General features: G+C 44.5%; 1 protein-coding gene across 1 annotated transcript in view; it reads left to right on the forward strand.

Annotated features, from left to right (window-relative positions):
* The window catches only part of kcnh2b (potassium voltage-gated channel, subfamily H (eag-related), member 2b), a 232,308-nt gene that overhangs the window by 213,096 nt on the left and 6,382 nt on the right, over positions 1 to 12,830 (forward strand). The window contains exons 10-21 of the mRNA XM_076761316.1: positions 754 to 908; positions 1,141 to 1,235; positions 1,428 to 1,568; positions 4,512 to 4,711; positions 8,131 to 8,383; positions 9,112 to 9,305; positions 9,528 to 9,630; positions 9,885 to 10,036; positions 10,122 to 10,266; positions 10,372 to 10,561; positions 11,816 to 11,921; positions 12,456 to 12,557. Of these exons, the coding sequence (XP_076617431.1) occupies positions 754 to 908; positions 1,141 to 1,235; positions 1,428 to 1,568; positions 4,512 to 4,711; positions 8,131 to 8,383; positions 9,112 to 9,305; positions 9,528 to 9,630; positions 9,885 to 10,036; positions 10,122 to 10,266; positions 10,372 to 10,561; positions 11,816 to 11,921; positions 12,456 to 12,557 (1,836 nt within the window). The remainder of the gene's footprint in view (positions 1 to 753; positions 909 to 1,140; positions 1,236 to 1,427; positions 1,569 to 4,511; positions 4,712 to 8,130; positions 8,384 to 9,111; positions 9,306 to 9,527; positions 9,631 to 9,884; positions 10,037 to 10,121; positions 10,267 to 10,371; positions 10,562 to 11,815; positions 11,922 to 12,455; positions 12,558 to 12,830) is intronic.

Genomic DNA, 12,830 nt, shown 5'->3' on the forward strand with positions numbered 1-12,830 from the left:
TTTCAGGAAGTAGGAGGTGGGTGTCTGGAGGAAGAAGTGGGTGTTCGAGGAAGAGGGAGGGGAAGTGAGTGACACTGTAGGCTGCTGGAGCCCTCTGACGATGCTTCCCACATAGTGAGCATGAAAAGCACACAGCTGCCTCAGCCCAGGGTAAATCCACTGGCAGAGCAAACAGGACTTGAAATGCATCTATGAGTAATATGAAGTGTGAAAGTAAATACGTTATATACTGTGATCAAGCAGCCCAACAAGCCAATAATGATGAATGTGGAAACTCCCCAACATCCAGATACTGCCCGCGGAAAGCTTTGCCAAGGTTCACTTCATTGATGCTGTCCGGAGGGAGCCACAGAGCCAAGAAAGTGGAGATTTTCTTCGGCATACCTCTATTATTTACTGTGAGGACATACCCACAGACGCACACACACACACACACAGAGCAGGACCAGGCTCTCTGCCAGCGCAGTAATCGGCCTGTTATTTATTTGCTGTATGGACACGGAGGGGGCCGGCTGAATACAAGTAGAAAGGAGAGGGAGTAGACAGCCCACAGTAATGAAAGGGAGTCAGGATTTACCACCTCCACAACAGTGAATCACATCGGGACAAGGCCGCGGCTGCACCACCTGTGTGTGGAAATGTGTGTATGTGACAGGATGACAGCAGGTGGGAACGCTGTGAGGAGATATCGCAGCCAAGGGACTTTGTTTTCTGCCATGCTTTCCAATACCTTACCTCTACTTCTCCCATCAGACCACCACTCTGATTGGCCTGCTGAAAACTGCTCGTCTCCTGCGATTGGTGCGTGTAGCCAGGAAGCTGGACCGCTACTCAGAGTACGGCGCAGCTGTCCTCTTCCTCCTCATGTGCACCTTTGCCCTCATCGCTCACTGGCTGGCCTGCATCTGGTACAGTGCCATAAGACTCTCTGATGATTATGTATATACAGGACATGCTGCCACATCAGAATTCTGAACTTCAGTACAATACTTTTAAAAATATAGCTAAGCTTCTTATTTTGTTATTGTGTGTTGTCAAGCACAATATCATTTTACTCCAAGTCCATTAGATCCTGACCACAGTCAAATTGTAGGAAGTGACTGATGGAGATGGATCATACTCTAACTGTTCTTTTTCCAGGTATGCCATCGGTAGCGTAGAGAGGAATGGTTCTATTGGCTGGCTCCACACGCTGGGGGACCAATTGGGAAAACACTACAACGACTCCGTCCAAGGTACTGAGAGGAAAAATAATGTAGTACTAATACTGGTAGGAAATATTGTAGTGGTGCTGTCTGTACTGGTTAGCTTAGCTTGAAGCAAATGAATAGAAAACATGGGCTTTTGGATTTGATTGTGGAATGAGCATCTGTCTTTCTGTTAGGCAAAGAACTTTTCAGAGTGTTTGTGTAAAATCTCCACTCCAGGTTCGGGACCCTCCATCAAAGACAAGTATGTCACAGCTCTGTACTTCACCTTCAGCAGTCTGACCAGTGTGGGATTTGGAAACGTGTCCCCAAACACCAACTCTGAGAAGATCTTCTCCATCTGTGTCATGCTCATAGGATGTAAGTAATGATGTTATAGGAAAGGTAGCTGTTCCTTGGCTTCAGACATGGGTGGATGTGAAAAGTAGCTTATTACACTGACAAACTTACCTGATATATGTTAAAATAAACCAGTGGAGACGCCCCATATCCTGTGCTCTACGTGCCAGCATTAGATCAGATTCAGTTCGGGCTTCATCAAAGTTTAATGTGAAACAGCAATGCGCAGTTTAGGAGAAAGCTGAATTTCAGTCCAGCTCAATCTCATGATTCGTTGGACCAATATTTGAGGCAAGTCTCCCACCTCTTCTTGAACGGCTCTGGGGGTTCCAGTCAGTCACCAGACAGAGTCAGTTAGAGAGCAGGGGAGTTTTAAATCACAAAGATTTTATTGACCACTACTGACTACTTATGTATGTAATTATCGTTATGGATTTTTCATTCTGTTCACTCTGATATGATGATGGACTCATAAAAATAATAATAAATAAAGTGACAATATTAGACAATAAAAGGTGAATTAGATCTATTTTTTTTATTATTATCATTTAAATGTCCACCGTCTACTTAACGGTCTGAGCCTCGTCTGCCTCAGTTTCATGCTGGCCCAGCCACAAGAGATGTGACGTTAATTAGTTGATTAATTCGCTTTTTTGCCAATTGTTCCAGACGTCTGACCTTGAGTTAAAATCAGATGCAGACCTTTGAGTAATAAGTGTGAGAACCTCTCATATATACTGTACTATTCCTCTGATACAACAGGAGGTGGACAGAGCCATAAATCATACTTTCCACTCTGAAAACATATCACTTAATGATAAACTCCTAAAATCCATCAGTAGGGATTGTAATATCCCCTCTCATGCTTATCAACGGCGTTTACTCTCCACAGAGTAATTACCTCTGCAGGCTGCCGCAGAGCCCTGGACCTCATTGATCAGGCAAACCACTGGATGAGAAAATAAATACGGCTTTTGAAAGTAGCTCTCAGTCTAAAAAGGGACGAGAAACTAGTCGCAGCTGGTTATGGCATGCAAATACGAATAATAAAACTGAAGAAAGCAACATGTAGTTACACTTTAATGAGGTTCAAATTAACGACTTGGGGGGGCATTAATTCATCGAGGCCATTCATCATTTTTATTTTTGGTTTTGGCTGTGGTCCTCCACCAGACAGTTTGATATTTGCTTGGCCACAAAAGGCTTGTAAAATTCCCATTTATCCAAGTACAATATTCTATTGTTCCAAAATGGAAGTGCGCTATGGCATTGCAACGAGCGCTATAAAAGATATTCAAACAGTCGGAGATCAATTGCTTCCCTTACGACACACACGTGCAAAAGCACACTTACTCGCTGACACACAGCGGTTTTAGTGGGTGATGTAGACAGTGATGGGAGCTGACAGAGGGTGAGAGGTTAGCAGAATCCAACATGACAACAGGACAAAACGGAGAGGCTCATGAAGGATATGACACAAAACGCTCTGTCCTCTACAGACAGAACTCTTTTAGATCAGTCAAACTCTGCTCGGTCTGTTCTCCAGAGGACTGACCTCATGCAGAAAACACAACGGAATGACTTTAAAGTTACTTTTAGTGCTGCGATATCAATAACAGCTCAGACGTATTCAGGCAAAACTTACATGCTTGTATGTACACTGATGTTTTATTGGAAGCTGTCATCATTCTTCCTGTTCATACTGGTCCTCAGAAGACCCCTTCTTAACACTGTTTAATGTAAATGACAGGAGATAAAATCCACAGTCCTCAGTGTGCAAGTGCATTCAAAACTGCATACTGAGCAGTTTGAGTCAGATGAATCAAGGACTGTGGGTTTAGTCCCCCATCACTCACATTTCGCATTCCATCAGGTGAGGGCCAGTAAGTGCAGGAGTAACAATTAGAGTGGCCAAAAACTCTTAAAATATACATATGAGCATTTGAATGTTGTATTTGGATAGATGTGAACCAGTCCTTTAATGCAGCACATTGTGGTTGGAATTGTTCCTCCTGTTCATTCAGGCTGTATAAATTCCTAATGCAACTCCAGTGTAAGACAAGGACTGGCAAAGTTCATGTTCCTCGTAAGAGCAAAAGTGCTTTCTAAGGTTCAGCTGAAGCTAATATAGAGCGTATTGGTTTAAGACAAATTTGAAAATAACATGAAATGATAGTTTATTGACTTGAAGACACACTATCTGACTGTTACACCATGTAAATCAATGAGCAGGACCGTGGCCACGGATGGCACTTCCTGTCCTGTCATGCTAAAAGACAAATAAACCTGCATAATCGAATAAAGGATCGGAAATAAGACTTAGTGGCAATAACTCGATTTGTACTGCACTTTCATTTTTAAGTTCTTTGTCTAACAGTATAATCACAGGAAAAATATCAAAGAATACAAGTCGGTTTAAAAGTCTGTGTTTCAGCTGATGAATATAAGAAAATACAGAAAGAGCAGGTTGTCAGAGGTAGTTCATCCCACCGTCATGGAGCCACAATGCCAAATCAGCCAGCACATTCAGTTAAATATACAGACTCTGAGGAGATCTTTAGTGAGTCTTAGGGCCCCTACATAGACATTCTAATGTATATAATAATACAGCGCAAATGTCATCCTTGCTCCGGCGCAGCTCCGATGCATGCTCCATCTTCATGACTCTCCATGTTCATACCATCACGTGTCCCAGCTTCCTCTCTCTCTCTTCTTTTCTCCATGGCTTTGCTTGCCTCTCTCCTCAGTATCCTTACGGAACTTATCACCCGAGGGTGTCAAGCTTAATAATATATTTTTTGCACATGGAGAAGACAGACAGCGAAACACGCAAATGTGTCAGGTCATATCAGCGTATCGTGTACCCATGTATACCATGCGACTACTAAACTACTGCTATGCTCTCTATTAATGTACAGTATGTGTCATTCTCTCTGTCCTGCCTACTTCCTTTGTTTCCTCCAGCCCTGATGTACGCCAGCATCTTTGGGAACGTGTCAGCCATCATCCAGCGGCTGTACTCGGGCACGGCCCGCTACCACACCCAGATGCTGAGAGTCAGGGAGTTCATCCGCTTCCACCAGATCCCCAACCCGCTCAGGCAGAGGCTGGAGGAGTATTTCCAACACGCCTGGTCCTACACCAATGGCATCGACATGAATGCTGTGAGTACTGGTCTTCATGCACCCAAATCCTGTGTGTGTACACCTAGTCTGATAATGTTACTGAATGAGTGAAGCGCATGAATACTCACATGTACACACAAAAGGCTAGAGGAGTATTTTGAGCCTGCGTTGTACGTTAATAGGATGATTGGAAGTCTCAGCATGCATGGTCCAACACCCTCAAAGAAAATAGGAAAGATGTGAGTATCATAAATAATATGCACACACACACACACGCACACAAACATTCATACATGTGCAAATAGATGGGTTAAAGTATTTGCAGCATGCATGGAGCTACATCAGTCTGTTCACATGCATGAGTGCTAATACAGTCTTCACATACAAGTTGAAACACACACACCCGCACAATGAGTCACACCTGTCAAAGGACGCAAGCATGCACGCTAACACACATGCAGACTGACGGACTACTTTCAACATGCTTGTTGTACACAGTCAACCTCACCACACACACGCACACACAGGCACAGGCATAGTCCCAGTCACATATTGTGTTTGTGTGTACCAGCATCATGAAGGCCTTGACTCAGATGTGACATTGGACACTCTCATGCATGCTGCCACGGATGCACATGCACACACGTGATCATAAACATGACGCACACGTGAGATCGGCTGATGCAAATATTTAATGCAGTGCATGAGTTGGTGGACGTCCCCTTTACTATCGTTGCATACAACGCATCATATATCATGTGTAGATATGCAGAGCATATGGATCTGTACGTGTGCATTTAACCATTGTTTGACCACTCACATTGATTCAGGACTGTTGGTATTTTTGCAGCAGCAGCTTTTCACATTTTTCACTGCATTGTAAGCTGTTTCATAATCTCTTCCCAAAAAGTACACTTTGCTAAAAATATCTCTGCCTCTCCAGCATCCAAATTCTTCTTAAAATTGCTCGTCGGAGCATAATCAGTACCTCATTATTGACTGTGAAGCCTTATAGAAGCACAGAGGGACTCCGTTTGGGAGGAAAGTCCCAGTGCAAACACAATATTCCATCAGTGAAAGCGCTTCATTTCAGTGCAATAAGTGAGCCATTGAAGTAGAGAGGAAACAAATTTGACAAGCATCCATTGGAACACGTTTTCCGGGTACGACCCCCTCCTCTTCCTCGTTATGTTCCCTCTCTTAAAGGCCCAGTGAAGTGCGGTGTAGACTGGATTAAAGAATGTTTACTGTAATGATTATTATGATTGGAGGAGGAGTAGTCCCCGTCTCCCTGTCTCCCTGTCTGTCTCCACAACTGATTTAATCAGCTGCAGCCTCTTTCATTCATGATGAGGAACACTTGAGCGTTGTGATGAGTGCAGGAGGGAGGAGAAAAGAGGCTGTCATCTTTTGGATGAGCAGGACACTGAATCTATTCTATGTGAATACATGCCACTGACGCAGACGCGTGCAGAGGTCAACATATCATATAAATGTCTGTTCTTTCCAGGTGTTGTGAGCTCTGTGCAGGGGAACCTGAGAGAATAACAAACCTTCAGGGATGTTGTCTGTTCTGTGTTAGGGTTAGAGGATCTTGGAGGGTTGAGTCGATTGGATAGAAGTCCTTGTTAATGCAGCAGCCATCTTAATAAACAACACTTTTTTCTTACTTTTTCTGTAGTAGTCCTTAAAAAAAAAAAACATTTGTACCTTATTTAACGCGTTTTTTTAATTTTATTTTATGAAGCTAAGCAGACTCAGAAATACACAGTCTAATTGCACATGTTGTGTAGGATCTCTTAAGTGCAAACAAAGGGTTAGTGCTTCCCAAGGGTGTAGTGTTTATCATTTCCAGCTTCATTTTTTTTATATTACAGTCTCTCAGAACAGTGACCTCTTACTGTCCGGCCACCCTGGTCGAGGTGAGAGAAGATTGGAGCTTCTAAAAATGCTGACACACTCATCTGAGTTGCCTTCAGTTGTTACCCGGCCCTCAGAGTGAGCAGCAGCTGGTGTTTTGAGGACTTTATTGTCCCAGGTTTTGCACTGGAGGCTAATGGGTTGGGTTTTAAACTTCTGCAGAATGCTCTCTGTAGTAAAGATGAAAAATGAGAGGTTTACATAGCACATCTGATTTTTCTACATATCATAATTATGGAAAACTGGGCACTGGGTTGATGTAAATGTATATAGATGCAGGATATATTGTATGCATGTATACTTTTTAATGAAGCATTCATTGTGTCCCCACCCTCCACTTCTGAAACTAAACACCCACAGTAGGCAGTTAACTGTATAGACAGATCTACAGTCACCTGTGTGCATGCATGTGGTCAGCGCCGTAGAGTGAAGTGTCCCAGTCAGCAGAAAGTCAGCAGTTCAGGATCAGCTAAATGCTCCATTAAATTGGAGGCAAGAGAACACCTGACACAGCTGGCCTAATAAAAAACAATGTCTGATTACTGACGGAAGAGAGCGAAGGGGTGGAGATGACGAGCAACGAGGCCCACAAAAAGACAGTAACTCAGGAACGTAAGACGGCGATGGCAGGGGAAAAAAGAAAAAAAAAAGAAGAGAAATGGACATTGGCCATTGGAGAGATGATGACGGAGCCCAGTGAAGGCTGAAATGAAGAAAGTGGCTTGAAACGGATGAAAAAGAGAGAAATGGAGAGGGAGAAACATGATGTGGGTGTTTTAAGTACGTCTCTGTTCTGTGCAGTCAGCCAGAGAGTGACAAGAGAGGAGAGGAGCTGGGGCTTCCCATGCTTCCAGTGAACTCATTAAAACTGCACCAGTTCTTCATATTAATTACACTCTGCGGGCCTGCTGACTGTTCCGGCTTCAGTTCGAAATAATTTCGCTGTGAAGCTCTGAAATTCACCGCATAGGCCATTTGAAAGAGTTAGAGCCCCAAACTGCTGATGCTTGTCTTCTTAGGGGTTAAAATCATCAAAAGATTCAATTGGAGCCATGACTTCTCTGACGGTTAGAACGAGTATCTCCTGATGAATGTAGAGGCAGTTTAGTCCAGTCATGGTCATTTGTGGAATGGTGTAAAGGGCTAACGTCCCAGGAGTGCTCACCGATCGGCATGAAGACAGTAAAGGCTCCACTTTTTATTATTCCATTTAAAGCGTCCATAATCTGTGACATTTATTTGACATGAGCTTTATGCTCTGGACTCAGCTTATCAGTCACTGACTGCTAATAGCATGTATCAATGTAACCTTTGTCTATCAATTCATCCACTTTCTGTATCTCACCTCTTCTCCTTCCCTCTTCTTCCCTCCCCTCCTCCCTCTCCTTGTCTTTTTTCTGTCTTCCGACTCTTTTGCTCCGCTCCTCTCTGTTACTTTTTTCCACCTCCTATACTCTTTTATTCTTTATTTCCTTCTGTCCTCCCCTCCTTCTCGGTCCTTCATTCCTTGTCCTTGGCTCCTCGCTCCCTCTCCCCAGGTGCTGAAAGGTTTCCCAGAGTGTCTCCAGGCGGATATCTGCCTCCATCTGAACCGGACGTTGCTGCAGAACTGTAAGGCTTTTAAAGGCTCCACCAAGGGCTGCCTCCGGGCGTTGGCCATGAAGTTCAAGACCACCCACGCACCCCCTGGTGACACGCTGGTCCACGCTGGGGACGTCCTCACCGCCCTCTACTTCATATCCAGAGGATCCATAGAGATACTGAGAGGAGACGTGGTGGTGGCCATCTTAGGTATAAAATACATCAGATTAGAAACCAAATCTGACGCAAGAACATGACAATATCTGAAATACTTAAATCACTCCCAAGTCTAAACAGTTTAGACCAATATTTATTTAAATCTGCACTGCAGGTCTAGTCCATCCTAATCCAGCTCAGGGCTGCCTCCTGAGCCCTGCAGCATGTCAGAGCAGGTCAGACTGGCGTGCATGGACTCATTAGCAGGACAGTAGTAACAAAAGTTCTCCGTTACGTCTGCTACACACTTACACACAACTCTGAAGCAGACCTCTGTCATGCCCAGTTACATTTTCTGTTTGGTTAAATATGTATTAGCTGGCAGCGCCATCTGCTGGTCAGCACAGAATGTGTCTCCTAATAGATCTGTGGAGATTCAGGATAACGCAGACATGCACCTCACCTCTGGCCTGATGAGAGCTGGGCTTCCATCGGGAAGCAGGAACAGGAAAACAGTTCATAAATTGGCTGAATTGATAACACATTTCTGTTATATTTCCTGAAAGGATACTGAACTAGATATTTAACAGTCGGGGGAAGAGATTTGTTAGTCAGGGAAGAATCAACTGTCAGTTTGGGGAAAATATCTCAAACAGATTCATTCGTTTTGTCATAGAATCTATTGATTCCACATTTTCAGATACAGTGTGATGTTACTTTGTTATGGTTCTCCATCCATGCGTTTCATCCGTAAAGGTTTCCCTTCTCTTCACCTCTCCCAGGGAAGAATGACATCTTTGGCGAGCCAATCAACCTGTACGCCCGACCGGGTAAATCCAACGCTGACGTGAGGGCTCTGACCTACTGTGACCTCCATAAGATCTTCAGAGAGGATGTCCTGGAGGTGCTGGACATGTATCCTGAGTTTGCCGACAACTTCTGGAACAACTTGGAAATTACTTTCAACCTCCGAGATGTGAGTTTACAAACCTCATTAAGTAAAATAGAATGTAATTCTGAGTCAGACAGACATCCGGAATACTCTGGAAACATTGGACCATTTGAGTGATTGCTCTGTTGTTAATATTTTCTCAATCTGTCCATGTACTGAATGCATGCACGCATGCTGCTTCTTTCAGCACCCCTGCAGTGAACCTTTTTTTTAACAAAGACTACTTACTGCTGGTCCTCATTTCAGACCAACATGATCCCAGGCTCTCCAAGCAGTGATGACTCCAACTGTGGAGGATTCAACAAATTACGCAGACGCAAGTTATCATTCCGAAGACGTACCGAAAAAGGTGACCCATCCTCCACAACTCATCCCTCGCTTCAAACACTTGTTTTATTGTCACATAAAAAAAACGAAATATCTGAATGGTTACAGAAATACAACTTTAGTACAACATAAATTTCATGTGGTAATGGAGTTTATCCACGCCAGAGTTTTTCTGGCAATCCTCCCTCTGTGGTCATCGTTGAAAAGTTCTTCCCGATCCAGCTGGACTGATCAATCTGTCTCCGTTTTCATCTTTCCTGGCACACCTCTGTCCAGATGATGCAGATGCTGGAGAAATTAAAAAGTCCCATAAATCCGTGAGACGGAGACAGAGGGAAGCAGCCAACAACCAAAAACAGGAGGAGGCATCTAAGCGTCAGTGGGAGGCACATCGGAGCTCGGTGTCTTCACACTCGAGTGGGGATGAGGTATGGCAACAATCGGCATTGTTGTTCACACAATAAAAACCCGAGGTGGTGTCATGTTGATGTCTTGGATCTGCACCTCTTACAGGGAGAGGAGTCAGTTGTGACCAGACTCGCCCCTCCGCCGGCAATGCTGGAGAATATCCAAACTCAAGCGACGCCCATGAACTTCAACGAGAACACTGAGGGTGATGGAGACCCCAAGACTGGGAACACCTGCAACGCCCTGTCAGGTAGAGCGGAGCAGCATAGCATCCTCACATCCTCTGGACCTGTGCAGCGATGCCCGCCCAGTGTTTCATGCAAAAACACACTTTCTCCACCTCCCTCTCCCACAGGTGCGTTCTCAGGTGTGTCCAACATCTTTAGTTTCTGGGGAGAGAGCCGGGGGGGCGGTCAGTACCAGGAGGTTCCCAGCTGCAGCCTGGCCTCCCCCCCGCCGCTCAACACGCCGCTGCACAGCCTGAGCCGGCAGCAACGCAACCAGCTGGACACACGCCTGGACCTGCTCCAGAAACAGCTCAACAGGTGTGACCGGTTGAGAGTCTTGGTGTGTGTGTGTGTGTGTGTGTGTGTGTGTGTGTGTGTGTGTTCCCTTCTGCGTGCGTGTGTGTGTTGATCTGGCCGTTGCTGCTCTTCTTGTCTTTTGCCTCGTATCGAACGGTCCCTGCTAAAGCGCTGCCGTCCGCTGACATTGCGAGTCGTCTGACAGTTTCTTTTACCTGGCTGCCTCTGAAGGAAGCCTGTTCTCTCTACCGCAGTGGAAAAAACGAGATTTTCCGTCCCTGTAGCCTTTAGCTGGCTGAGGCTTCTTTGTCAGGTCTTGTTGAGATCACAGGCAGTGTGTCTTTGTGCTGGCGTATAGCTCTGAGGCTGGCTGCGCCTCCAGCTGAATGCTCAGAGTTTTAACGCATGATTGACTGGATGCCTCTGCTGGATGGGATGTGTCAGCAGGCTAAAGGTGTATGTGAGGGATTTTGGATGGGGAGTAGTGGTGTGTAAGGAGAAAGCTCACCCAATGGCTGAAAACACCTGCACATATGGTAAAGTCTCAGAAAGTTGAACAGAGCTGAAGACATCAGCAGAATGAGTCGTAATTATCTGTACTGGAGCCTCAGATAGGACCCAGCAGGTTTAATGGTAAAACGTACACCCTCTGTTTGTGTGTAGTACACACTCATCTATTCCTACAGTGTGACAATTGACCAAGATGATGGTTGATTGATAATAAGATCAAATAAACCTTTGTTGACTCCTGTGGGGGAAATAGATTGTTTGAGTTGCAGAAGTAACAGCATAACAGCAGGATGGGGAGAGAGATGCAGCATAAGCAAAACAAAGTAAAGTATGATCATTAGAATGGAAAGTTTATGCAAGAAGTGGAGGGTAGACACAATTATGCACATACGGATGTTACTAGCTTTGCTAATGAGCAATCAGGACTGGTCTCATTTTCAAAGAGATTTCTATTTTAATAGTTTTGGACATCAAAGTCGTTTTACACACCAGCCTCACTGCTGAGATCAGGGCACATGGCGAACTACAAGCAGTCTGTCGATTAAGCATTTTACACACCAACTTCCTGCTCTATCACACTGTGGTGTTGGAACTGATATTAATGACAAACAAAATTAGACCCCGGAGGATAGAAAAACATGCATTTCCTTTGAATATGGAGTACTAAATATCTACTAAAATAGAAATGTTTGAATGTATTTCATGAAATGTTCTTGTCTCCTTTGTGTAATAGTTAACAGCTGATCTCTTACACTCTGTGTGCAGGCTGGAGAGTCGCATGTCCACGGACATCGGAGCAATCATGCAGCTGCTGCAGAGACAGATGGCCCTGGTTCCTCCTGCCTACAGTGCCGTGTCATCACCACCTCAGGTAACAACACGCTCGTACACACATTAACACACACATGCACACACATTTGTATCAGTAATCCTGTGGGGACACTTCATCGACATAATGCATTACCTGAAAACTCACTTTGACCCATCACAACTGACCCTCACTCCTAACCATTAAAACCAAGTCTTCACCCTCAAACAGCAGTCTGGGACTGTGAGTTGTGCAGTTTTAAGTCCCCACTGGGATATAAAAACACAGATTATAATGATTTAGTTTACGTTTAATTCACAATTTTGATTGTTGAACTAAGTTCACAGTCCCAAAAAATGAACTTGTTTAGGTTCATTTCTTCCATTTTTTACACACACACACTCACACACACACACACACACACACACACACACACACACACACGGTACGTACATAGAGGCATCTGTCTTTGAGTCACCTTAACATCAGGAGGCAGGATGAGAGACGTCTTTCTACTATTATTAGAGCCTGACGCAGGCCATAAAATAGACAGAAGGCTCTACTTCCTGCAGACCAACATGATGTTGTCTCTTACAGGCCTCACCGTACCCTGGTCCTGGCCCAGGACCAGGTCCAGGAGAGAGAGTGATCCAGCCTGTAACACCTCTGGAGACAGACACCCTGGCATCTCTATCACAGGTGAAGCACATGTAGTAATGAAACGATGACTTTGCTGCTCTGATAGGTATTAATACCTTTGACTGTATTGTGTGTTTGCTGATTCAATGCTGTCATTGGTCTCCAGTCGATATAAAGTAGGAACATTGAATAAATGCTTAAACTTTGCATTGTCACTTATTTTGCTGAGTAGCTACAGTATGATTGGGTATCTTCAGCCAATCTTTGAACTAGAAATTAAATTTGACCCCACTACCCTGTTGCAACCTATGCAATTGGGTAATTATACAGCAA

This window comes from Chaetodon auriga, chromosome 21, assembly GCF_051107435.1.
Source record: "Chaetodon auriga isolate fChaAug3 chromosome 21, fChaAug3.hap1, whole genome shotgun sequence".
NCBI lineage: Eukaryota > Metazoa > Chordata > Actinopteri > Chaetodontiformes > Chaetodontidae > Chaetodon > Chaetodon auriga.